The 26,936-nt window shown below is 39.0% G+C and overlaps 1 protein-coding gene and 1 long non-coding RNA gene across 2 annotated transcripts in view; one reads left to right on the top strand and one right to left on the bottom strand.

Moving 5' to 3' along the window:
- Positions 1–6,912, bottom strand: part of LOC131970955 (uncharacterized) — a 70,090-nt gene extending 63,178 nt beyond the window's left edge. The window contains exon 1 of the long non-coding RNA XR_009394337.1: positions 6,841–6,912. This is a non-coding gene — a long non-coding RNA (uncharacterized LOC131970955). The remainder of the gene's footprint in view (positions 1–6,840) is intronic.
- Positions 6,913–9,639: 2,727 nt separating this feature from the next.
- Positions 9,640–26,688, top strand: LOC131970841 (MORN repeat-containing protein 4-like). Its single transcript, XM_059332231.1, has 5 exons — positions 9,640–9,743; positions 11,065–11,139; positions 20,488–20,602; positions 23,389–23,498; positions 26,386–26,688. Exons 2-5 carry the CDS (start codon positions 11,073–11,075, stop codon positions 26,544–26,546), a joined length of 453 nt encoding a protein of 150 aa, XP_059188214.1. The 5' UTR covers positions 9,640–9,743; positions 11,065–11,072; the 3' UTR covers positions 26,547–26,688.
- Positions 26,689–26,936: the final 248 nt, after the last annotated feature.

The following is a 26,936-nucleotide window of genomic DNA, read 5'->3' as shown; positions in this document are numbered from 1 at the left end:
CACTCTGCTGGGTTCTGATCGACCGCACCATACATTCAGGGAAATTATTTTGCTAATCATTTTTATTAGTTTATTAATATTGGGTTTCGCAATATCCTGCAGAATAATAAAGAAGATCCCCTCACAACACGTCACACACAGACTTTCACAACCAAACTGCATCATTGATTTTAACTTTCTATTAATTATTCTACAGAATAAAGGCATTTCAAAAATATGTTGGAGATCTGTGGCTTTTTATTTGTGTTATACATTAATCTGCATACTATTTTCTTCATCAATCTATTCATCTTTTGGTCTATACATTTTTTTTTTTAATAATTAAAAAAATAATGTTAACCACATGTTCCAACAGTTCTTAATTGTTTCTTTATCCAACTAAGAGTCCAAAACCCCCAAATATTTCATTTATCTTTATTAAGGAGTAAAAAAACAGCAAATATTGACATTGTAGACAAATGTTTGAGGCCAATAATTACAATAAATGTATAATCTTTCAAAAATCTTGAAACTTTTATGTTAATTTTGCATTTTAGTTTTTGATTTAATGAGAAAATATTCAATATTTTCAAGTACAGGAGGATACAAGAATAGAAAGACTTCGCCATGTGATTATTTAATGTAGACTATTTATTGATTTGATTACAAGAAAACTTATATCGTTATTGAGATATAAAATGATTATACTGGTGTCAAAGATTTTGTCCAATGCCCAGCCCTACTGAATCTGGAGGTTTAAATTGCTGCAGACTGATTTTCTCGTTCAACCTATTGATTAATTAACGGTTTCACCTCTGAATAAATCCAACTAAAGTCGATTATACAGTTATTTTCAGCTGCTTTATCTAAACTTTAACAGCAAACTTTGGGGCCTCTGATCTGGTTTCAAGTATCTCTCACATACATTTCTCTTGAAGATGCTCCAACACTCACAAAAACAATAATTAAAAGCTTCCCATCCTCATCACATACACTAGAAAGGTCCCCGGGGAGGAACACTGCATCACACAGGCAAAATAAAATAAAACACAACAAAGACATATAGCTTCATATAAAAGATTTTTAACAACCACAAAAAGGCTTTTTTTTTTTTTTTTTAGGAAGTCAGCTGCCTCGTCCTCTCCTGAGACTCTAAACTAGTTAACACTTATTATTTTCTGAAACATTTGACTAGTTTCTCAACAGCCGGTAAAAACAAGATGAAATGGTTTTACTCCTCAGAAACAAATTCAGACTTGGGGGGATAAAAGACGCAACAACAACAACAAAAACAACAGTTTTGAATCCTTCTGGCAGTTTAGATGAAGGTGTGTTGGCGTGTTTGAACGTGAGGCAGGATGTCGCTGCAAAAGAGCACAGTGCTCAGTGGACGTTTTCTGGATAAATAAAGGTTCTCACACACACACACACACACACACACACACACACACACACACACACACACACACACACACACACACACACACACACACACACACACACACACACACCTTCTGTCGACACTCAGTCAGTGCCAGTGGTGTATTTTGCTTTTTCCACAGATTGCAGTCAACCCCCCACCCCCACCCCAAAGAGAGCAGCCCTCCTCCCACGGGGCTCCTGGTTGGCATGGATCAGCCCCCGAGATAGCTACACACACACACACACTTTCACACACACACACACACACACACACACTTTCACACACATTACTGTCAAGCAGGGTGTGTGTGTGTGTGCATGTGTAATGAAGAGGGTGCTCAGAGATTTACAGTGTTGGCACCCGGTCCAGTCGAATGGGTGGATCGCTGCCACTCTCCCCCAGCAGCTCCTCCGATAAATGTGCCATGTTTTATTTTCCTTTTCAAAAAGCCCATGAAAAGAATTAGCAAGATGAGAAAGTGGCAGGCAGATCTCTCGGGGCGTCCATCTGTCCATTACTGAAATAAAAGCCGGCCGCTTAGAGAGGGAGGCGTGCTGCTGCTGCAGGAGGGACGGAGGGATCTGTGGAATCCATAAGGCCAGGATTTGACTTTGAGTACAGTGGGTAATCGGGGGAATAGATAGATAGATGGATGGATAGATATAGATAGATAGATAGATAGATAGATAGATAGATAGATAGATAGATAGATAGATAGATAGATAGATAGATAGATAGATAGATAGACAGACAGACAGATATGTGAGGTACAGGAGGAGGATTGTGCAGCATGCACATGCTGTCAAACCCTTTTTGAGATTCACAAACTTGCTCATTAATCAGCAGTAAACAAAAGGAAACTGGATTTAACATGCAGCTCAGGGGACAAACACAGCTGATCATGTGACTACAGAGCTGTAACAATCAATTAATAGGTTGGTCTAACAAATACTGAAAAATAGCTCTGTTCTGATGATCATTTTTTAACTAAACGAATGTAAAATATCTCTGTACCAAAGCTGGATGTTGCTTTTGTCTTCGGGGCTTTTAGGTGAGACGGAGCAGGACGTTTAGTGACACCAACTGGGCTCGGAAAAACAACATTTTCTTACATTTTATAGTTTCAAAAGAAATCAATCTGCAGATTATGAAAATTATGCAACCTTCATGTCAACCTGTGGAGACTGAAGGTGAGGCGGCTCGTTATTAAGGCTACGTTAAATTTGGATTCTTTTTCTGCTTTTATTGGCAGAAAATGCTAATTTTCCAGACGTTTTCAGAGGCAGAGGCCTCTCTGGAGGCAAACAAAACATCAGTCTCAGTGTTTGTTACAATAAATGCAGTTGGGAAAATTTAAATTACAGAATTCATTCATTCATTCATTCATGCCCACAATCATAAAAATCAAAGTATATTAACACTTGCATGTTTTGATCGTGATGAATGAACACAAGAAAGATATTTTGGTTTACATAGATGAAACACAAGGTTATGTCGAAAATGAACCTTTTTTTCAATAAGTATATTCAAATCCAAGCATGCTCCTTATCTTTGAAACATCCAAAAACATAACAGTTAAAATTAGGCGTTTTCTAAAGTTTCAACACTTTGTATTAAGCCTGTTAGCCATGCTCAAGATAATTAGTCAGAGTCTATAATCCAAATAAAAGTCAATAACATTTACATTTTAAAATGTTAGACAACTAGAGCTCACCTTTGGCGTCTGGGTAAAATCCATAATTTTCCAAAATTCAAGATGTTATGAATTTCTTTGACACTCAGTCACTGATGTGCTGTGATGTAGCTCCTCCCACTCCTGCTTCCCCTGGTGTTGGTTGGCCGATCGCCATCTGGACTAACCACGATTGGACGATATATGAATAAAGAAGTGATCGCCCAGCCCTTAACATTTGTCTTGCCCAAACATGTCTGATTTGTGTTTTTGAATCTTTTTCAAAGTGTTTAGAAGCTAACAACCATAAAACCCACCCTGCAGCTTCACTCACGTTCAGCTCAACTGGTGGCATGATTACTGTTGGAGCAGCTCCGCCTGTGAGAAGTGTTGGAAGTAAAATAACAATCTGCCACTCAGACTCACACCTCTCTCTCTCACACACACAGCCTGTCTCTCTCCAGCACTGCCACAACCCTTCAGCAATCAAATTAGCTGCACTCTCTTACCCAGAATATGTGCCAAAGGAATCAGCAGTTGGGCTATAATTGCTACCAACTAATAATGTTAACCTTTCTATGGCATATAGGCCCTACTTTATTATCAGAGCAGCACAGGGCAAAGAAGAGGAGGAGGAGGAGAAGGAGGAGGAGGAGGAGGAGGAGGTGGAGGAGAACGAGCTGCATCCTTTCACAGCACTGGAACGTCTGGCTTTGTTACCTGACCTTCTTAAACTAAATGTCTCCAACACAAGGACCACTATTAATAACGAGGCTGTTTGATAAAACATGTGGCTCATGAATAAAAATCTTCTTTTATGTTGTAGTCTTATTTTGAAATTGAAGTCCTTTTTAGATGTTAATGCTCAAATCAAAAGTTTTCAAGTTGTTAACCTTGCTGGTTTTTCCAGTTGACAAAAAAAGATGTTTTATGAGCTGAAACTAAAGCGGAGGAAAGCAAGTATCTCAATGTTTTTTTTACCAAATATCTCAATATCGATATTGCAAATATTGTTTTTTTTATTTTATTTTCACAAATAATCATCCCTATTGTGGATATGATGACCAAGGGGGTAAAGGCCAATAATAAAGCAGCTAAAATAGTCTGATAAGCTCAAAAAATTACATTACTTTACTGAAATAAAACCAGGAAAAGGCACTTACAGATTCTATATTACCATATCCAAAACCTAATCTGATATCTAATTTTATCACAATATTGATCCAAAATCCATATCCTGCACAGCCCTAGATGAAACTATTTGTAGATTAATTAATTATTAGTTTATTTTTATTAACTTTTTAAGCCATTTTCAAGCAAAAATGCCAAACACAGTCAGTTATTAAGATGTTCTGGTTTTCTTTGTCTTTCATTATAGTAAATTCTTCATATTTGGATTGTTTTTCTCCACAAGCATCCTGAATAAAATCCCAAAACTTAATTAGATTAATGGTCGAAACTACCTGCAACACTTCTGCACACTGTGTTCTTTTAGGACTTTTGGCGACAAGCTGGTCAGAAGACAAACACGTCTCATGATGTTCCAGTTTCTCACAGTTTCAGAGTCGATTATCCTCCAACAAATAAACATGTCAGCCTTCAATCTGAGCTGATAACTGCTGCTGCTGCGCCCCGGCCCTAAAACCTGTCACGCATAGCAAACCAATGAGCGTCAACAAGCAGAAATGAAGAAATATGCCGAACTAACACACAGCCTATATCCACACACACAAACACACACACACACACACACACACACACACACACACACACAGAGTGTGACGATATAGACCATAACCAGGCTGTAACATCCAACAGTGAGTTGATTATAGTCCTTTGTGGTATCTGTATCCCCTGTGGTATCATTGTGATGCTACTACATGGATTCAAGGTGCACAATAGTGAGATTACAGTATGTTTATCATGCTTATGGTATCTCTATCGACTTTAGCATCATTATGGTGCTCCTACAGGGACTTACAGTCTCACTCAGATATCTTAATAACATCCGCCCAGGGTTTATTATCCGTGTGCATGCAGCTCTTTTGCATCAACTGTAACCCTCCAAAATGTGTTAAAACCCTCTGCAGCGTTTAGCTCACACCCAGTGACCCACTAAACCATTAAAACAGCACTAATTAGACTATAAATGAAGGAAGCAGGACACAAAGCTGCTATGATTAAAATGCTTGGAAATAGGCTAAAGCTCACTTCTGATTAGGCAAAACACACTTTTGTGTCATAGTCTTTAACATTAGATGATCAGTCACATGGAGGAGGAAAAGCCTTTTGTTGCCTTTTGTTTACACTACTGCTTGTGATTCCTGACGGCTTTATGCTGGGGGTCAGAGATTAAACAGCCTTTTAATTTAACACTACATCCCCTCATTAGGAGGGTTTTCTTACTAAAAAGCCCTGCTAGCCTGCTCGGAATCAGGCCATGTGGTTTATTATAAAGCGGTCGGATGGGTAAGTAGGTGACAGGTCAACGCGCAACATCTGGACACAGAAGTGCATCCAAAAACAAGTGGAGCCGCAACACCCAGACCCTGCTGCTGCTGCTGCAGCGGTGCTGCTGCTGCTTTATTCCTTCAAAACGCCGATAAAAGCCAGATTATCAACCGGGCAGAGAGCCGAGGAAACCCGGAGAGGTTAGGAGATCAGAGGCGAAGAGTGGATGATAATCTTGCCATAACATCGGGATAGGTCGATGTAACCGGATTAAACTGAGCTAATGAAATACACCAGAAATGGAGGTTGGAGGAGGGGTGGGGAGAGATGTATGGATGAGAAGATCCAAAATAAAAGCCGACATGAACTAATGAGAAAAGCAGGGAGAGGTCAAGAAACCACATTTTCGTGTTATTTCCAGCGAGACAAAGACTGACACATGTCATGGCCGCTGATTTTAATTATACCTGCAGAGCCACATACATGCTGCACTGTCACAAATATGTTTTTATTTAAAGAAATCCTAAATATGTTTTATTGCAAACTGCGCCGGATACAAATCTCAACCGCAGAGTTCTGCAGCGCATTCAGGAGCGCCGTTTCAACAAGTCCTAACCCCGGTTTACAGGCGCGCACTGAGGCATTTCTGCCTGCCGACCCCCGCCTGTACCTTCCCCCTAAAATACAAAATTATTTCCACTGACATTTCCCCCAATGCAGCAATGCGCGCTCCCAAAAGCCGATTTCCAGGGAAGTGGAGGAGGAGGGGGCGTTATGTTTGGAGACTGAGAGCGCGCACCGCCCTCCCTCCCCCCACCACCAAAAACTCAACCCGGCGGCGCGCACGCGGGCACGGTCCAACCTATAGCGAGGCAGCTGATTGGCTGAGGCGCAGCTCCATCTGCACACGTGACCTGCCCTGCTTACAATAAATAAACAGCTATGGAATAATGTATTTAAAAAAAATAAACCCATGGCTCCAAACCACCATTACTTTAAATTAAACCAACACTCAGGAGACAAACAAGTGACACACACACGCTGAGCAGGTGAAACACCTGCCGACACGCCTGGCACGAGCCCGAAAACTTAAGAGCTGCATGTTTTAGGGATATGTCCGGTGGGAGGCAGGCGGCGCCAGGCAGCAGCAGCCGTGCGTAACAAAAAATGACAGCTTCATGTACAGCCTATAGGTTTTCCAGTGGACATTACAGCCGCACAAAACAAACGTAAACACACAGTTTACCGGCACCGTCCGGCAGCCCGGACCACGCCACACACACTCACACACAAAATGCCAAGCGAGCTTACCTACACAGTGAATGAGTTTGTGCCTCCAAGAGTCAAGTTCCTGCCGAAAGCCGCGCCTCTCTACCGTGCATTGCTGCCTTTTGCACAGACTCGCCATTTTCTATCGGCCCCTCCCGTGGGCGCGCACATACTGCTGGGTGCTTCCCTGCGCGCACGTCACCGGTGCTTTTTATTCTAGGGCTGGGTGGAGTGAGATATGAGGGGGACGGGGCTGCAGCATCCCCCTTTCTATAGCGCTCATTTGTCCCACCCACCAAAAGCGCCCCCTCCTCCTCCTCCTCCTCCTCCTCCCCTCCCCTCCACCCCCCAGCATCTCTGCGCGAGGATGTGCTGTCATTGGTGGTTTAATGGGATGTTTGTCTGTTTTAATGTTGTATAGGGTACAGCACATGGCGCCTGTGCTCCAAATTTGCCATGGCTTAAAGCTATGTGTGTCAAAGGGCGCGGGTGTGCCGGGGATTTAAAATGCGCATAAAGACACTGCATTGTTTAAATTAAAAGACATGGAACAGTGCACTGCTCAGCGCTGTAGTAAATAAACTGGAGCCCGCACTGTGCATACTATTTATACAAAGAGACATTGTTATCTAGATCATTTTTTGCTAAATTAAAACAGCCTACAGCTTTACGACGAGACTATAAACAGCCGAAAAATCCCCTTAATTTTCCTGTTGGGCTCACAGAGAGTCTGCCAGGAAACAGTCAGTTTAAATCACTAATATTCATAACATTCTCATTTAGCCAGTTTAAGGATTAATTTAAGATCTCCTTTGAGAGATTATTTGGCATTTCCTTTCAGAGTGATATTAATCAAATTAATAAACACTCAACAATTCCGCTATTTCCACTCATCCTTTGCAGCTTGTTGTCATCCACACAGGATTTAACATAAATCACATTTTTAAACTCCATTTCCTCGAGGTTAGAAATATCTCAAAACAAAAAAGAAAATGTAATATATAATATTTTTCATTTACAGTAAGATGCTTTATTTGTCTTTCAAAGAAATGCCAATTAAGATCATAAAGACAACATGACTCAAAAACAAGTCACAACTGCCTTTAGGCTTCAGTTGCATTCTTTCCTGGGAATACCATGAGGAATTATCAGGAAATAACAAGCCTGTAACTGTTTCTTAATGTTTCCTAACATGAAGCATGTTCTTTATGCTGCTAGGAACACAATTTTGGTTGAGAAACACTGAATCCTGGTGCAAAAAGCGGGTCCTAAAATACTGAAATCATCCTAAAAATGTGTGTTTGTAAACTGCCCAAGGTTGCTTAAACCACATGATATCAGTGTCCAATGACCTGTTTTTTTTTCAAGGGACAGGTCTTTTTTATATAGGATGTATAGTCTACATATCAATCATGGACCAATGCACTGACAACAGCATGTATGACTTGAGTTAGCATCTATAGATGAGATACAAATACACACAAGTTGAGAGGAAAACACGTGCAAAACACCATAAAAAGTCCCAAAAACAGAATGAAAAACACATAATCATGCATTCTTTAAAAACTGCTCCCAGCAATTTTAAGATAAGCATATTTGGCCAATAATCAAAAACTCTGCAAACTCAATATTATGCAACTGTTGTCTTAAATGACTTTGCATGACTTAAAGAGACCTTTAAACACATCTGCTTTGTTATTTAATAAGCCTATTTCTTATATCTGTCTTCACCTTTATCAATGCTAGTATATAAACTTTGAAAAAACACATAGAATAAATCCAGGACTTTATCACTTCAATCTTGACAAAGTAAGATAGCGTATGTTGCATTTTAAATCAATATGTTGCTGTATTATTGTGTGTATTAATGATTACTGTAATATTTATAAGGTGAACTATTGATATCATGTTAAAATACAGACATATAACATTATTATTGTCTGAACAATATTGTTATATTATCGAAAACAACAATCCAGCTACTCCTAAATCATTTCCATTTAATGATTCCACCTCTCTATTTTGTGTACAATTAATATGCTAAAAACGCACAAAAAATGCATAGTCAACAAGGTTAAAGTGAATTTGACTGAAAGCCTTATTTATTTATCTTTAAAATTCTACAGTATCGTTGTTGTGAATTATTTTGGCCAAAATAGTAATGTTTCCTATCCAAAATCTCAAAATGAAAATTTACTATTGATACTTAATGAGTATAGCCAGCAACATTAAGTCCAATGTTGGACATGGGTTTTTAATAATTAGAATTAGTTAGGCTACACTGTACTGCTTAATCCTCCTGGTTTCCCCCTGAGAAATGAAATCAGGGCAGCAGAGTTTTGTTTCATTTGGGTCACCTTGATTCTTTCTTTTTCTTTTTTTCTCTCCCTTTTTACTGAATTAAAGCCTTATTGGCTTTGAATCCATATCACCTCATTTAACAAACCGTGCTCACATCAGTGCAGCTGTTTTAGCGCACAGGGAGAACAATAAATCAAGTTCCATAAAACTCGCCAAAACGCGGGTCTAATCACCAAATTGAAACATGAAATGACACGGTGTCATTAACAGGAAGCTCGCTGCCGTTTTTATAATCCTACAGAGACAGTGGGCAGCGCATAAAAAAAGAGGCAAGGGCAAACGCTTTAACGGAGGAGCACTCCGGCTAATTAAGTCGTTGAACCCGTTGCCCTCGACAAAGATGTCTCCCGCGGAGGGCTGGACAGCGTGGAAAAGAAGCCAATGGGAGCGAGTCTTGAGTCGAGGTGGAGGAACGGCGGCCAATCAGAGCGCTGCACCTTGCGTAGACGCTGAGGCAGCCCTGCCAGGGAACTAGCAGCTACGGAAAAACGGCGAAATTTTTGCTGAGAGGAGCAGAAATCCTCCAACTGCCGCGTTGTTTTACAGTGATGTAGAGAAAAAGGACTGAGTTGCTCCTTAATAAAACAGGTAAACCGTTTATTTTACTTCTCCACGGCGGCTCGGGGTGTGTGTTTGGGAGGCTAACAGCGTCACGCCGGCAGGATGAAAGGGATTAGGGCGCCGTTACTGTGGCAACATTAGATGGAGGGATACACACTCCTCCTCCCGTCTAATGTGACATCGTGCCTGATGGCATTTAAGCAATTATTCAGCCTAATAAACGGGCCTTTAGATGCTCTGCTCGCGTTTTAAATGTCTCTGTGATGCTCCTGTCGGTGGCAGTTTGTCTTTAAACCTCATTTAAAGACAATAGAGAGCGGAGGATAGCCCCCAGAGAGCCTCAGTAAACACAGCTGCTTTACTGCTGACAATGGCTTTGACTAAAACTGGAAATTTAACGCGTCAAATAGGGAAAATAAACACAAAAAATGATTAATAACAGCTTTGCTGCACCACTGTTTTGCTGTCAAAGCCTATAGCGCTGCTATAACCAGTGGTGGAATGTAAATAAATACATTTACTCAAGTACTTTACTTAAGTATAATATTAAGGTTTACTTGAGTATTACCATAACTTTATACTTCTACTCCACTTTATTTTACGTGTAAATCGTGTACTTTTTACTCCGCTACATATAGCTGCCAGCTTTATTTACTTTTCAGGTCGAGATTTAACCTAAAAAAAGAGAAAACAATTAAAATTATAATGCTTTAAAAACAAAACAAAAACAACGCATGCCACTGTATTAGGTAGTTAAAAATCAACCCTGCCGTGATAACAGTAAAATGCGGCTTACATAAATGCATCAATGATAATAATTCAATAATATATTTGGAATATATAAAACAATCTGAGAGACGTTTTGATACTTTAATTACATGTTGATGTTGATGCTGATACTTTTTTACATATATACATTTTTTAGGTCATTTATCAAGAAAAACTGCCAAAGTCACAGTAAATGTATTCTCCTTGGGTTATGGAGCCATTTGGAGACGTCACATTAGGCTATCAGATGGGCATGTTCAGATATTTTATAGCTGCAATGATTAGTCAACAGAAAAATAATCGCCATCTATTTTGATAAATTCATTGGTAAAGTAATTTTCGTGCATAAATGCCAGAAAATACTGCCCCTAAAATATGTTTTTTATTATATTAAACTAAGTATTTATGTTGTTGATTTGTGCTGCAACACACTGCATAGTTCAAAAACTAGCAATTACCCCACAGTGGGTTGAAAGGTGCACACATTATGAGATGAACTCTCTGTGTTTGTCAGAATGTCAGAGCTGCAGGTGATAAGCTCTTAGTTTTGCTGATGTTTTTTTTGTGTGTGTGTTGCCAGCAGGACCCATGACCCTGACACGAGGTTCCTTCAGCTACTCCAATGGCGAGGAGTACCACGGCGAATGGAAAGAAGGCAAGGCCGAACTGCTCACTCTCACCATCACTGGCCACATTTGCATGCTCAGCAGAAGTGTTGCTATAACGTGATTAAGACAATAATGCATGCAGAGGAAGAACCCGTTTAAATACCACACGTGTGTTTTTTATGAAATAATGCTCTTAAGGGAAGTAAGCACAGGGACATATGTTGAGTGCTCAGACTTTATTTGCATTAACAGACACCAGTTTGGACATGTATGCAGCTTAATGGCATTTCTTGATCCGAGGTTACTCTGAGTGTGTGCTGGCTTATGGTCATATATTGACGATAAAAGGGATGATTGACGATTGATTTTTTTCATATGCCGATATAAAGGCGATTTTACTCAACTAAGATGTCATAAAAATAATCTGTTGAATCTATGCACTACTGTGGATTTAGAGATGTTTCTGGTGGAGCGGCAAATTTTATGAGGTTCTAGTACTAGAACTGGTATCATAATTCTTTAAATGATACTCAGAACTAGTAGTTAGTGGTCGACAGATGTTGGTGTTTCAGTGGCCGATGTTGGTATTTAGAGAGCATTCCTGTTCTTAAATAAAGATTTTTTAAATGTCTCCTTCTGCTTAAGTAGACCTGCACTCTGTCTACAGTGCACTTACTTAAATTATACTAAATTATTATATAAATAATTACTTAAAAAATGTATCAAGTAAATTAATGTCCTCAGGTAAATGAAAAAAACTTTTGAATGAAAAATAAATAGACACATAACAACAGCACTTATCAGCAGATAGCAGCATCTCTTTGCTTCTGAAAGAGAATTAAAAAAAATATAAAAAATGTTCATGTAGTGGACTGGTGTTGAGTTTTGTTAATCAGCACTGTCTAATGTTGATTATCTCAAAATGGTATAAATTGGCCCGATTAATCTATCTATTACAGGGGTCTGCAACCTTTACAAACAAAAAAGCCATTGTTGGCCAAAAAAAGAGAAAAAATGTTGAAATGGAGCCGCAAACCTTATTTTGAGCCTTACAATGAAGATAAAATAACCTACTCAGTCTAAATTAGCTTTTCAACATTACTAATAGGCCATAATGAGCATTTATCAATATGATTTCATAAGAAATATCTCAGGAGATTTGGAATCATAAGCTCGCCTAGCAAGAAAAACTCAAAACTAGACTTGAAGTTGACCAAATTTAAATGTTAAGGTGCTGGACTTTCGTAAGTTTCGGAAGCTCTGATGCACATTTTAGTTGACTTTTTGACGGAATTTGAATACAAATTCCAATGGGCTGACGCCAATAATGAATAAAAATGTAAAGAAAACAGTAATTCATTGATTATTTTGTCACAGCCACAGAGAGCCACTGCAGACAGCCTGAAGAGCCACATGTGGCTCCGGAGCCTCAGGTTGCCTACCCCTGGTCTATTACTATTAGTGTTAGTAATGCACCATGATGAGCAAAGACTGGGAAGAACTGTCCAGATTTTTACTAAATGACTATTATGGCTTAGTAAACTCCCTTCTGGAAGGGATATCAGGAAAAGTATGGCAGATACAACTCAGGTCTCTCTTTTTCCTTTCTTGTTTATTGCATAAACACACACAACAAACATCCACACACCAGCCTACCGACACTCTAAATCAGTGGTTAGTTCGATGGACAGAAAGTCATTTAGACCCAAGTTAGGTTGTAAACCTGAAATATAAACACAAAACACATAATTTACAAAGGTAAGTTTACAATTCTTCATGTAACATTAATTTTCGTTCAAACACTAGCAGTGCTAACATTTAACTTGTAACTCACCGACAAGGCGTACTAGTCCTGACAATCAATTAAGTGAAGTGAAATTTAATCAAAGGATTAACCACACCTTTAACAAACCCCGCCCACTTCACGCATACAGTTGCGAGATAAGGGAATTCCAATCAAACAAACCTCCTAACATAATAAAAACATACATCACTTGTAGTAATATAAATGGAGCAATACTTTCAACTACTGGAAAGTTATACAAAAACTATGCAGCATTCAAACCAAGTTTAGGAAAAATCAGCTTTATGAATATTTTACGAGGAAGGAAATTTCACCACCACGCTTGTTGGATGTGCAGGATACATAAAATGTGTTTTGGTGAAAAACACTGGATGCAAACAAAAGTTGTGTTTGTTTGCAAGAAAACTCCATAGGGCAACTTTAGGTTATATTTACGACTGAGAATGTACTCACCCACGGTGTGCTTTCCCGAGGTTGTTTGATGTTTTCAATATGATGACGGGACTCGTCTCAGATGCATTTCAGATGCTGAATGTTGTTTTAATGAACGGCTGATAAACGGCTGTCCTTGAATCCCCGCTTCAGGATACCTATCAGAATAAAAATGTAAATGTCAGTGAATACAATAAAAACTGTGCTGAAAGAAAGTTATCTCAAACAGCTTTTCAGGAATGACTTAGGCCGCGTTCAGACTGCCAGCCAAAATCCGATTTTTAGCCCATCCAGACTGGAACTGGATGGCTCTTTTGAAGTCTGAACAGTCACAAATCACATGAAATTCGATTTTTGCAAACCGGATCGAAACCACCTTCGGGAGGTAGTTTCAGATCGCATTTGGACAGATGCGTCTCCGTCTGAACCGCTCCAAACACTCAGATCGGTTTTGACTGTCCGTGATGTCACTACACGGCATGCGTAGCGCGGGCAGCGCGGAGACGAGGTGTCCACCGGCAGCCGCGCCCGACTCATGCGGGCCCGACGGGGGCGTCCATCCGCCCGGTTTCTCCCCTGGTGCGTCTGTGATGTTCTGCACCTCTACTGGACAGTGATAAGGCCAATATACTGAGGTGACCTGCCTCCATCATGTTTGTTGTTGTTGTTCTTGTCGCTGTCGCAATTATATGACGTCTGACGCCATTACAACATCAGATGCTCTGACGCCGTTACTATAGCAACCTGTCAGATTAGTCAATAATTTGGCCCAGTCTGAACAGAGCCATATCCGATTTGGACACTTGCTAAAAACAGTGTGGACAGTCAGCCCTAAAAGTCGGATTTGAGTAGGAATCTGATTTGAATCAGATTCGCCTGCAGTCTGAACTCAGCCCGAGGGTTTCATCATCCAGCCTTCCTCTCACCATCCATTCAGACGAATGGATGGTGAGAGGAAAAGTGGGCGTCCTGTCAGTGGGTCACTAAACTAGTTGGCTTTTAAATGAACCTGAACTCGCACAGAGTGCATCTAATAGGCAAAAAAAGAGAAAAAAAGGTGTCAAACTGAAAATCAGTAACTATAGGGAAATGTAGACACATGCACAGATGCACAGACAGACCATCTGGTGCAAGTGAGCCCGCTGAGACAGGATATCACACTACCTAAACCAGTATTAGCAGTTTAACAAAAACACTGAGACAACCTTTAGGGCAAGGTTAAACATGGAACAAAAGTTTGGCACCAAAGCAGGCGAGAGGCTGCGGGAGAAACATATGGTCTTGCACTGTTAGCAAAAAACTGTTAAACTGGTTTGGCTGTGATGCTCTGATATGCTCAGGGTTTGAGAGCACAGCAGTGGGGGTGTTTTGTCTTTTTTAGCTCAGACGTTTCTAAGTTACAACAGGAAAAGTGAGTCTGCTAATACACTGTCTGATTGTCTGCCAGATATTCTTGGCATTGTGTTGATTTTTGCGTCACTTTATTCAATTCAAAAAAAACATGCACTAAATATTAAGACAATAATAAGACAAATATTTTTTGTAGTGAAACTTTAGATGTTAAAAGGTCCATTTTCATGTCTTTTTTGGAGTACAAGCTGAGTTTGAAAGTTCATTTTGATGCCTAAAACAAGCAGTTGAGAAAAAAAACCTCCACAAGAAGTTCATGCAGTGACTATCCTGCAGCTTTTAATCACATCACAGGATCTTCATAGCAGATGGAGTTTGATGTTTCATGTTATTCAAATTTAAAACGCTTCGAAAAGATCAAGAACTTCAGCAGAACAGCATCCGTTTTAGTAGTTTGGTTATGGAGCTTTTGATCAAATCACATGATCTGCAGGATTTTTTAAAGCCAACACGGATGCAAAGTCTCTGAATTGCACGCGACAAAAAAATGCAAATCTTAACAAATGCACTTGCATGCGAGAGAGAGATCTTGTGATGATTAAAAGCTGAGCTGCACTCTTGACCCTGTGAGCACAAATCTGTGGTTAATTGTCCTAACTTTTCAAAATTACAGACTATGTTCATTATCATGTGCAATATATCTGTCTATTACATCCTGCCATGTCATCTGGACTTTACTCACCTTACTCATTAGACACTTTATTTTTATTTTCACCTATTTGATACTTATTTCATTTTGTTGTCTTATATTGTTGTCTTATATTGTTATTGTTACCTATTTTTTCAGTGTTATCTTATATTATCATATATTGTGATTGTTTCTGTAAAAGTTCCGGAAACTTTGGAGCAATCTGGAACCAGAATACTCAAAATAACTCACCATTTTTCTCACCCAAAAGCTTTTGAGTGTACACCTGTTTACATACATTTAACTTTGTTTTTGTTTGAAGTGTTTCTCCACGTGCAAACAGAGATAAAGTACTCCTGGGAATATATTTTGCAGCACTTAACACTTAACTTTTTCCTAAACCCAAATGTTCTGTTGTGTTTTTACGCTGGCTGTGCTCTGTAATATGTAATTGTGAGTGTGTTGTCATGAACACAGGCCGATGTGTGCGGTGCGTGGCGTCGCTGCGTCCATGCATGCGAAGTCACTGTTTGCACACAAACATGTAGCGGTGTGTTGGACAGAGGTCTACAGTGTCACATGAATAATTGAGCGGCGTGCTGGTTGAAGACAGGCCCCCGGCCGATCAGGTTACAGGAAGTAGGTTGGCTACAGCCGAGCCACAGCCAGAAGCCATTTACTACTGTACCTCGCCCAAGCAGTCATTTAACTTCTGTGCATTACCGCTATTGATTGACATAAAAGCCGGACAAATTCAGCTAAACCGTAATTAGCCGGAGACCGTGACCCGACACGAGATTGAGGAGAGGCGTTACAAAGCAGCTGAATGGCAGATTAGAGTCTGTCTGCTGGGATCAAGTCCCAAAAGGAAATTACTGTCCCTTGCTGCAGCGGTCCACTGATAATCTGTCCCTTCAGTAAAAAGTTAGCGTTCTGCAGAGCGCTTTCACTTCTGCCACTTGATTTCATTAGATTCAATGAATACCATAGATACTTTGGGTCTGATGCTAGTGGAAGACACGTTTGTGGCCATATGACTGACGCTCCACAGATTGTCATATTTCAGCGACCAGCCCGTGAAATTTCCGCCTCAGGCTCTCAGTTGCCTGTCAGGGCTCCCGCAGGCTGAAGAGTTTGATTTAAGCCCCTGCTGGCCCTCTTCTCTGCCCATATATACTTAATCGAGTCCGGCTTTTGCACACAAACACACATCTGTACATATGGATGGTGGATGTTTCAGAGCAGGCTGGACTTTGAAAATTGGAATGCAGAGCTCAAGATTTAGTTTCTGCCTTCTCCAAATCTCTTCTCCAAATCTCCTGTGAAAACCCTGCTGAGATTAGGCAGAGAGCGGCACATTAAGCAGCCCTGACAGATGGACTGCCTAATTTACTTTGCCATTAGCTGGGAGCAAGGGACAACACTCTCTAGGCTCTAGGCCCTCACCCCTTGCCTCCCCTCCTGTAAATCCCAATCCCCTGTTAGGGATCCCACCCCCGCCCCCGCCCCCGCCCGCCCGGCAGATCCTCCTCTCTTCACTCCATCAGTTTCATGCCACTTGGCGAGCTCAGAGTAAATCCTATTCCTCACTTACAGCTGCTCTGAGGAACCCGGGACCTCCTCAGCCCGTGTCCAACTGTGCCTCACATCCAGTTATTCTCCTAAATCCCTGCTGGGCCTGCTAATAGAGGCTGGCAGGGAGAAATGCTCACTTATTTCCCTCCCCGTCTCCTCCGACTGCCGTCCTCCTGTTCCTGGAAATTCGTCACAGAATTAAAGGGAAAATTAGTTTGCACCCCTATGGGAACATTTTGAGAAGTGAAAAATGAAAGAGAGCAGCTCATCTTTTGTCTTTTAACACCAAGTATTACTTTCCAGAACTACTAGCTCAAAAAGTTAACTTTTTTTCCCCCAATTTTATAACAATGAAAATGCCTTCTTAAATGTCTTTTTTCCTGTATTCCCTAAAAAACTCCATACAGCATGCCATCTCATTTTATTCTTCCTGGCCTTACCAATTTCTCTTAAAGGGATAGTTTGAAGTGGGATTGTATGAGTTACATTCAATTTGCATGCATAACCTACAGTAGATGATGGAATAACTGTATTGTTGCTGATCCATAAAACATAAAACATATTTTAGAGACTCCCCTCAAAAACATCAGGCATTTTTATAGTAGTAATGAGGGTGGGTAGTGTATGGGTCGAACAAACGGTGGACTTTCACCAGGAGAATGAGGTTCATGTCCCATGTGAAGACAAATATAAATAATTTTTTACATAACTTAAGTTTTTTACATAAGTTCCGTGGCTCAAGTCACCCTCATAACTACTTCACTTTCGGCATTTATGTAAATTTATTCCGTTTTATAACACCAGGTCCTAAACCTAGGTCAGTGGTTTTGTAGCCTTAATTCACAGAAACTGCAGCCTTTTTCACAACCACAAACTCTAGTAGTATGTATAATGACGTGTGTGCTATTTATTAGAATGCTCCGCCGTAAAACGCTCATTTTGACATTATGGAACATTGCGGTGTATTCAGTTGTTTAGGATTGTCTTGTTGGTGTTTTAACCAGCTAAACAAAGGCAAACTCTAAAAATGTTAGACTTGTTCATGTGTACACTATATTTAGAAATATGTCCAGCGATTTTTGTTGCTATCCACAGTCGTTTCATTTGGCACTACTTTTTCTATGATCCTACGCATAAGCGCAGAGCAGATCAGCTGTTTCGGTCAGAATCCAGTAGTGAAAAAAAGTGGTTCTCCAAACTGCTAATGTGCAGACTATCATCTACTGCAGGTAATACACTGACTGTGGGTCAGTACTTCATAGAACCCAACGCCAAAAAATTCGAACTCTCCCTTTAAGGGAGAAGGTTTGTAGACAAGTTGAGACTGAGGTTTAAACCAGCACAGCTGACTGTGATAGGCTGACAAACCTGTCAATCAAGCTAAAATGTTCTGAGTTACTTCCCATCAGCATCATTATGTTTGCCAGCAGGTAATTGTTTTAAGTTTTGAGCATCATAATGCAAAGCTTTTTTATGTATCATCTTGAAATATATATACAAAAAAACATATTAAAGACACAGAGATGATTTGACATTCTTTGTTTATTGCAGCGCTGTTTTTACTTGTCTTTAACCTAAAATCTATTGATCGATTGTGGACTGTACAGAACTCAGCTGGTATTGAAACACAGAAGAGGGGGGATTACAATGTTTTTACAAGTGTTGTCTTTTTCAGATTTTTCTTCCTAAAATTGAATAAGAGAAAAAGAGAGATTCATAACGCAGACATAATCCACTGATTTGATCTCACCCTGTGAGAAAAATCATCCTTGAAAGGCTTTGGAAAAAGCCTAATTTCAACAGTTGCTTTCAAGTTAAGGAAACTTGAGTTGTAATATATTCACTGGATTTTCAGAAAAAGAGTCACTGTAAATTAAACAGTGCTGTCATCAGTTTGTGAACTATGCCGTGACTGTAGGAAGAGCTCAGTTTTTTGTGACAAGTTTGGACATTTTGGTTGTTTAGGTACCTTGAAAGTGCTTGATTTTTAATCTTAAAAAGGTGTACAAACCTTGTTGTAATTACACGTTGCAGGCATGTAAAGAAAAGCAGAAACATGTTCAGCCACTAAAATACTCTGTGTTTATCTGTCGCAAACATCCATTAATATTTTATATCTTGGAAGACCTTGGAAGTAGAAAACAGTGATGAGAGTGAGTGACAGTGTCGTTGTTTTTGAGGGATATTGGAATTTCAGCAAACACATGAACTTCAGTTGGTACAAGAAACCTCTGAATATGTTCTGTTCTCAGGGCTATAATAAACATGCTTTTGAAGGGTTTCAGTAATCGTTTTAGATTGTGACCTCTCATGAGAGGCTGCGGTTTGCAGTTTTTTTGTTTCAAGTGGTCCTTGGGAAATACAATATATCCTAAAGCTGCCTGGAACATAAAAAATAACCTCATATTTTCAATATCACCCAATTATAAACAAACCAGAAGATCTTAGAAGGCAATATACAAGAGAAGACTCATGTATACCAGCCAGTCTAATATTTCCATTTGTTATTTTTACTTGACAACTGCTTATTTTGTCTTAGAGGTTAAATGTCTCAACACATGGAGAAAATATGACCAGTGGGAATCATATATAACTAACTATAAAAAGTCACATAAAAAAAAGTAGTCCAATACTGCCTTGCCAGTTTTAAACACATAATGTCAAAAATATAGATTGCAATCCTCAAAATATTATTTTTAGGGATATTTTATAGTTATAAAGTAAACAAAATCTTTAAAGTTGAACTATAAAACTTGTAAATACTGATGAGGAATAAATCAAAAATATTTAAACTTTACCAACATAGTCAGACTTTCTAGTATTTTTGTTCCTGATTTTGCAGGAATTTAAACACTTAGGTGGATGTTTTGTTGTCGTCTTAGACTTTCTTTTACTTTTACTCCAATTCATTTCCTCCATTCATGTGCTGCATATATGGCACACTTTGATATGTATATTTAATATTTGGATTACTTTGTCTGTGTGTACATGTTTGCATTGCTATGCTTTTTTATGGTTTGATATAGTTTGACTGTGTTTCTGTGTGGGAGTGTGTTTTACCAGGCAATAAGTTCAATATTTAAAAAAAAAACATTTATATTTTAATTAATCAACTTCTACCATTCTGACAGATGAATCAGTTTACCATCAAATTGCTCAGAGATCAAGTTGTATACATTCCAAGTTAAAAAATAATGTTTTTATGTGATTTAAATATTTGCTCTTTGTGTAAAATTAACTTACTTTGCAATGTCAGTTTCACTAAAAAATATACACCATTAATCTAATAGAAACACATGCATCATGTTTTCACTCTCATTTTATGTATTTATTTTTCATACCTTTACACGTTTACATTGTCACGTCAGTTTTGTGTTTGCCCAATCTTTTTGTATTTCTTTATTTATCTCTCTGCCACTGTTACTGGTTTAATGAACATCTCAGTTTTCTTTCAACTCAAAGCTATGGAGTTTAAAATCCAAGTATTTGATGCTTTTATGAATGATGTAAAGGAGCATACTGAGCCATGTGTGTTTGTGGCTGCAGGTCTGCGTCACGGCCTGGGTCAGCTGACCTTCAGCGACGGGACGTGCTACACCGGACAGTTTGAGAACGGCCTCTTCAACGGCTGCGGGGTGCTGGTCTTCCCCGACGGCTCCAGGTCTGTGCTTCACTTTCTGTGTAGAAAATGATCATAAAGTTCCACCTAATATCACAGCAGTTAATATCTCCTCTGCTTCATCAGTTTTCATTTCTATTTTAATATTACCAGGTAAACTATACTTGGGCATACAGGTGTCTGCTGCAATTACACTATTTTGACGATTATTTTCATTATCAATAAATATATGGCAATTTAAAAATGCCTTGTTTTTTTCAACTAAAAGTCCATCAATCAATTATCCTTAACCGCTTATCTGAACTCTATACCGGGTCGCTGGAGCCTTCCCAGCTGACATTGGGACACTGTACACCCTGGAGAGGTCGCCATACTATAACAGGGCATAGACACAGACAACCATTCACGCTCTCATTCACTCCTACGGGCAATTTAGGTTTACCAATTTAAAAGTGCATGTTTTTGGACTGTGGGAGGAAGCCGGAGTACACGGAGAGAACTCACGCTGACACGGGGAGAACATGCAAACTCCACACCGCAGGCCGCAGCCCGAAGCTCTAAGCTTCGACTCAACAACTCTTATGACATCACTCGATTGTATTATTTTCCGTAAATCAGGCAGCAACCGACGGAAATGCCTCTAGCCTGCATTCTTTTAAAAATCCAACAGGGGTCACCAATTGCAACAGCGCTCCAGTCCTATCTATCTCAATACAAAATGAGACAACTTCTCAATTGATTTATTACCTCACAAAAAAATCTTGTGGCAAAATTATGGTCTCAATCTCTAGTTTTAAGTTTTCTTCAAGACAATATGATGTTAATTATGTAAATAATGGTCCCATTCAGAAGAAAATAGATGATAAAGTAGGATATGATTTGGGGCGTGGCTACCTTTGATTGACAGGCAGCTAACAGTGAACTGTCATCAGGATAGAACCAGAACAAAGTGTATCCACGGCACAGTGTACATCCAAACAGCCGTAAACCTGTTTCACAGTGTGTTTTCACTTCATCAAAGTTTATTTGAACATTTTGTCCATTTAAAAATGTCTTGTTCAGCGTTTGTACTAAAAGGCACTCCAAGGAGTCAGCGTTCAATTTTCCCCGTAAGTAACATATAAATATGGTCTCTCCCGGTTTCAAAAAACAAAGATGTTCACAGACTTAAAGCTAGATAGAGACAGCTGTAACGCTGAATTCAATGCTTCAAAAAGGAAGTCGTCTACAAAACAATGGGTGACGTTATGGTGACTATGTCCATTATTTATCTACAGTCTGTGGCGTAAACGCACCATAACATATTATACACTAACACCACATGCATGTAGTTAATATCATTCTGTTACATTTTAGTTTTTTAAATTCATCCAGAAATTAAACTTTTAGTCTTCTGGTATTTCTCAGTCATTTCAATGACACGCTGCATGAATGGTCCACTCCATTTATATATAAAAAATGAAATCTGAGGCCACGGGTCATGCACGGATTCACAAAACCGAAAGGCACGGTTTACAAATCCGTTAGCACGCATTGATGAGGTTTTTTTTCTACCATGTGACCCAGAGGGGCTCCGTAGCTTCTGAAAAGTCTTGGATGTGAAGAAATAAGAGGAGAAAGAGAAGAGACAGTGTCCTTTAAATCATCTCTAACCTATGAAATGTAAAGTGGTTTCGTTCAAGTTTACACTTTGAATGTTTTTGAAGAGTGCTCTCTCTCTCTCTCTCTCTCTCTCTCTCTCTCTCTCTCTCTCTTGCTGTAATTTAGAGGATCATTCCATCTGCTACTTTCCTTCACTTATCAATCAGAACATAGTTCAGCTGAAGGATGTGGCTCTGTGACCCGAACACACACAAAACATTCCTCCCCAATTCAGCGATTGGAAAGTTTTTTCATTCTTTCATGTTCAAGTAGAGCCGAGGATGTTCAAGTGTAGCCTGTTCAGGGACGTATGTTAAGTAATTACCTGGAAAAACCACCTCGCTTTGGAAACACTAAAACATTAAATGAATGTTAAGCAGAAGGTCTGTCTTTTGAGTACCAAATAGTTTCTCCTTGTCCTTGGACTTCAGATAAGGCTCTGAAAAGTTGGCCGCTCCTTCACAGAAGATAGCAGCTTCAATAGATCCCAGTTTAAGAGCTATTTCAGAATCTCTTTTCAGAGCGTCTGTGTTTTGGGCACTAAATCACATGCAGGTGAATGTTACTTTTTGTTTTGCTGTGCTGTGTCACCCCGAGTTTGACTTTAATTAAACAGTTTTTACACAAATGAATTATCGTCGTTATGAATCAAGACATCCTGTGTATCTTTGAACTCGTCTTCTGCTCTCTAGCAATTCAGCCTTTTGTCAGCTTGAGGCTGTTTAACATTAAAGATAGCATATTGTGCTCATGCTGTGCATGTTAAAAAACCCTAATTTAATCACTAACTAAATCACTAATTTACCTCAGCGGTTTGTTAAACTGTGAATGTTGTGGATACACACAATGCACGCTCCTACTTTCCAAAATCTAAAGTCTTAACATCATAACAGTTCTAAGGTTAAATTATAAATAAATAAAAGAAAGGCACGAATAGTAATATTTCACACTTCATACCTAAAATGTCTTAACTTTCAAGGTGAATTTTGCTACAATTTGTGTAGTTTTTTGTTCATCTAATTAAAAGAAAGTCCTCCAGCTTCTGAAAAATGCCCTCCTTCACCTTCCTTTCAGCTCTTTTCTTTCATGAAGTCTGTAAATACGCTCCATTGTAACAATCTGGGAACTTAGTTTGTTTAATATTAATGAATTTTGTACATGTGTCTTTGTGTGAATTATCTTTTTAGGTATGAAGGTGAATTTGTGCAGGGCAAATTCCAAGGTGCCGGCGTCTTCATTCGATTTGACGGGATGAGGTTCGAGGGCGAGTTTAAAAGCGGATGTGTGGATGGCTACGGTAAAAATTTATTTAAAATACTTTTACTGAAGTACTGTACAGTTGAACTTGTATCTTCCTTAAGTATTTCTATTTTCCTTCCACTTGCTACTTATACATCAATGGTGCAAATATTGTCCTTTTTACTGCACTGCATTTATCTAAAAGCTTCAGTTTCTTTTGAGCTTAAAATCAATAATCCAAAATATAATCAATAAAGTGTGCATTATTCGAGATTAAAATAAAAATGTTTTGATCTAAGGGAGATTTACCAGCCACCCAGCAGCATATAGAGTTTATTATAATCTTTCTGCATTAAAATGTCTAAAAATGACTAGACTTGAGTTTTGCACTTACATTAACCCAGATATTTCATTTTTCAAATCTAGAGAAATCTGTCATTTTATTCAAGGTAATGGTTTTATTTTGACGGCTTCATATCCCCTTTTTGCATTTATTCACTTCTAAGTCACATTTTTACGATTCACGTTTGAGATTTTTTTTTTGATTTTTTATCACTTTAAGCTTTATATTTTATACCAGATGAAACATTTTAGTCATCAGACGTCTAAATGTTAAGTTATCAGAGAAACAAGCTGAGTAAACGTAAGTAAAAGTTCAGCCCCTCTGAGACGTCCGCATTTTTACCAATTTTAACCTGTTTTTTTTATCGAGGAGGAAACTTCTGCAGATATCTGTGACTGCAGGGGCCACTGGCTGCTGCTGGAACATACTGAAATGATGGCAGAAAAATACATATTATTCATTTAATGCATCAATTAAAATCCAATCATATAACATATGTTCTGAAATGACAATACTTTTCTCTTGGCAGTAAGATACAGATGCTGACACTTACTTGACACGTACTTTTAGTGAAGTAAAACATTTGACTTTTACTTGTAACAGAGTATTTCTACATTATGATATTATACTTAACTAAATCATCTGAAAACTTGCTGTGCAAAAGTACATTTTTAGTGCAGTGATGCAGATAATTGTTCCTATTTTTGAAAGTAAATACTTAAATGTTTAACAGAGGGATGATTCATCAGACAAGAACATTTCCTTTCCTTCATTATTTCAGTGTCCCTGTGGGCACATTTACTTTAATGTTTCTTTCAGTTTTATGCTCCTTATAATACTTTTACATTTGTCTCACAGTTGAGTCTCTTTCTCTCTGTTCTTTTTTCTGATACCAAACGTTTTAAATACTTTCTAATTATATTAAACAGTGAAATGTGCTAATTGTCTGGACCAGAACCCCTCCCCTCCCCTCTGTGCATGTCTCAGCTCACAGTCTCTGGAGGCAATCAACACGTTTTTATTTGTGTCACCCTAGCAACTGGTTCATTTTTGTGCTTGTAAAAATAGACGGAACATAAAGATTCCTTCAGGTTCCTGAGATCTAACAACCTGAACTCAGAGCCAGGCCCTGAAGGAAGGGCTTCATTCTTAAATGTCTAACTCAGTTAAACATTAACCCAAGTTCAGGTAACAGTTAACCCTCAGCCATTATATGAAGTCAAACAGCAGATTAAGGTGATGAAACACAAACAGGATTTTGAGTTAAAGCGGCACACTTAATAATTCCTTTATATAACTTTTTTTTTAGAAATGAGTGAGTTTTGTGTCCCTTTTTTGGTGAAAGCTGCTCGGAAGATAAACAGACAAAACAAGCTCCAAGAAGGATTAACACGTCAAATAAAACCTCTCTGAAGTTTGTAGAAATCATTCAGGAAATCTGTCAGATAAATTCACTTCAGAGTTGGTCAATTGCAAGAAATGTTTTTCATTAAAGAATACGTTTATCGTGATGTTAAACTAGATTTGTATTTTTTAATCATGAGAACATATTTGTTTTGTTTCGGAGTGATCAAACATAAACTGAAGGAGTCTGTCTGTCCTACGAGTTTCTCAACAATAGTTTCAGGCCGTGGTTTTTTTTCACTCTTTTTTTTACATTTTACTCACTGGGTCCTTGTATTTCAATGCAAGTCCTGCAACTCTATGGAATCAGCACAACCATGGCTAGAAGTGGGAACAACTCAAACATGTCTTTGTGCAGAATAACACAGAATGACAGAAATCAGAAAAAAAGAAAAAATGCAAGTTGAAGTTCTCTGATTAATATTTTGTTTTTAAATTCTATTTTTTTTTATAAATATAACACTTGCCAAGAGTGTCATGAATATTGGAAAAATAAATTGTGATCACATATTGAAGAACTGTCATGTTTCCAGCCTCTCCTGTCCTCTCCTCTCTGCTCCGTGTAAACAGATTTTCAGTGACTATTTGTCACGTGATCGTTGGTCTCAGCAGAATCAATCATGTCTTCACAGTGTCTCTGAGGAGCAGAATTTAGTGTTTTTAACAGAATCTGGTTAATGCAAACAGTTTAAATGTAGAATAAATTACATTAATAATAATTAGTAAACTAATAAATTAAGCTTTGTCTTGGTTACTATTTCTTACAGAAACTTTCGTAATCAAGGGCTGTTGGAAAGTTCAGAGTGCACCACAATGGTGGTCTTGGTTCAAAAAAAGTTCTGTCTTTGAGACAGCAAACAGACTTTTTTTAACACAATACCATGAGAGATGAGCGGATCAGTGCCACTCTCATATCTGTGAGGTCATTATGTAGCTGGAGCCAGCAGCCGGTTAGCTTAGCTTAGCATAAAGGATGGCTACATGAGGACAGAGCTCAGCCAATTCCACCTGCTAACACCTTTAAAGCTCACTAATTCACTCAGTGTATGAGGGGTTATGTGCAGGACTATTTCTTGGACAGTGACCTCCTGCAGATCTCAGAGCACATGTTCCCAACGTGAACATGACCTCAAATGTCAGAGTCTCTTTGTCATGTTTAGTTTGAGGAAATGTGTCAAAAGGAATCTGTCCGGTCCAGGAGTGCTGACGTTTTCCGACGGAGGCCCCGGTGGTGGCGGTAGTGGTTCCTGCCATGAGGGCCTGTTTGAAACCAACCAGCTGATGAGGAGAGAGAGCAGCCAGGGAGCCGTGCAGAGAGCGCAGGCGGCAGCTGCCAAGGCCCGAGCTCTGGCCATGTGATTCGGAATACATCACCCACAGTGCCCCTCTTCCAGGATCATCCTCTTCCTCCTACCATCCTCCTCTTGGTTTGATCAGCTGATTATGTTATTTATGAAGGGATTCGATCAATTTCTTTCTCATCTCATTCCTGCAACATCCACACTGCAATGCACACAGTGTTTTTAGACAGTGTGCAATGCACACTGTCTAAAAACAAGATAAAAACACTAAATCTGAGGGAAATGATCTTGCTGCATGGACAGATAATTTCACTTGACAAGATTTCTTAAATTAAGATTATTAAATCTAGAAATAAGCATGTTGTACGCTTAAAATAAGAAATTAACTCTTAAAACAAGATAAATTAAAGCTGCAAGCAGCAATGAACTGGCCCGAGCAGAGTGCACT

The sequence above is a fragment of the Centropristis striata genome, chromosome 1, assembly GCF_030273125.1.
Source record: "Centropristis striata isolate RG_2023a ecotype Rhode Island chromosome 1, C.striata_1.0, whole genome shotgun sequence".
NCBI classification, from domain to species: domain Eukaryota; kingdom Metazoa; phylum Chordata; class Actinopteri; order Perciformes; family Serranidae; genus Centropristis; species Centropristis striata.
This window is presented reverse-complemented; position numbering and strand designations above follow the sequence as displayed.

What these genes read in the sequence shown, in the direction of transcription:
- LOC131970841 (XM_059332231.1), top strand. Translation starts at nt 11,073, where the DNA reads ATGACCCTGACACGAGGTTCCTTCAGCTACTCCAATGGCGAGGAGTAC. An exon ending in CCACGGCGAATGGAAAGAAG is followed by an intron (nt 11,140 to 20,487) that starts GCAAGGCCGAAC and finishes TTGTGGCTGCAG; the next exon opens with GTCTGCGTCACGGCCTGGGT. An exon ending in GTCTTCCCCGACGGCTCCAG is followed by an intron (nt 20,603 to 23,388) that starts GTCTGTGCTTCA and finishes TTATCTTTTTAG; the next exon opens with GTATGAAGGTGAATTTGTGC.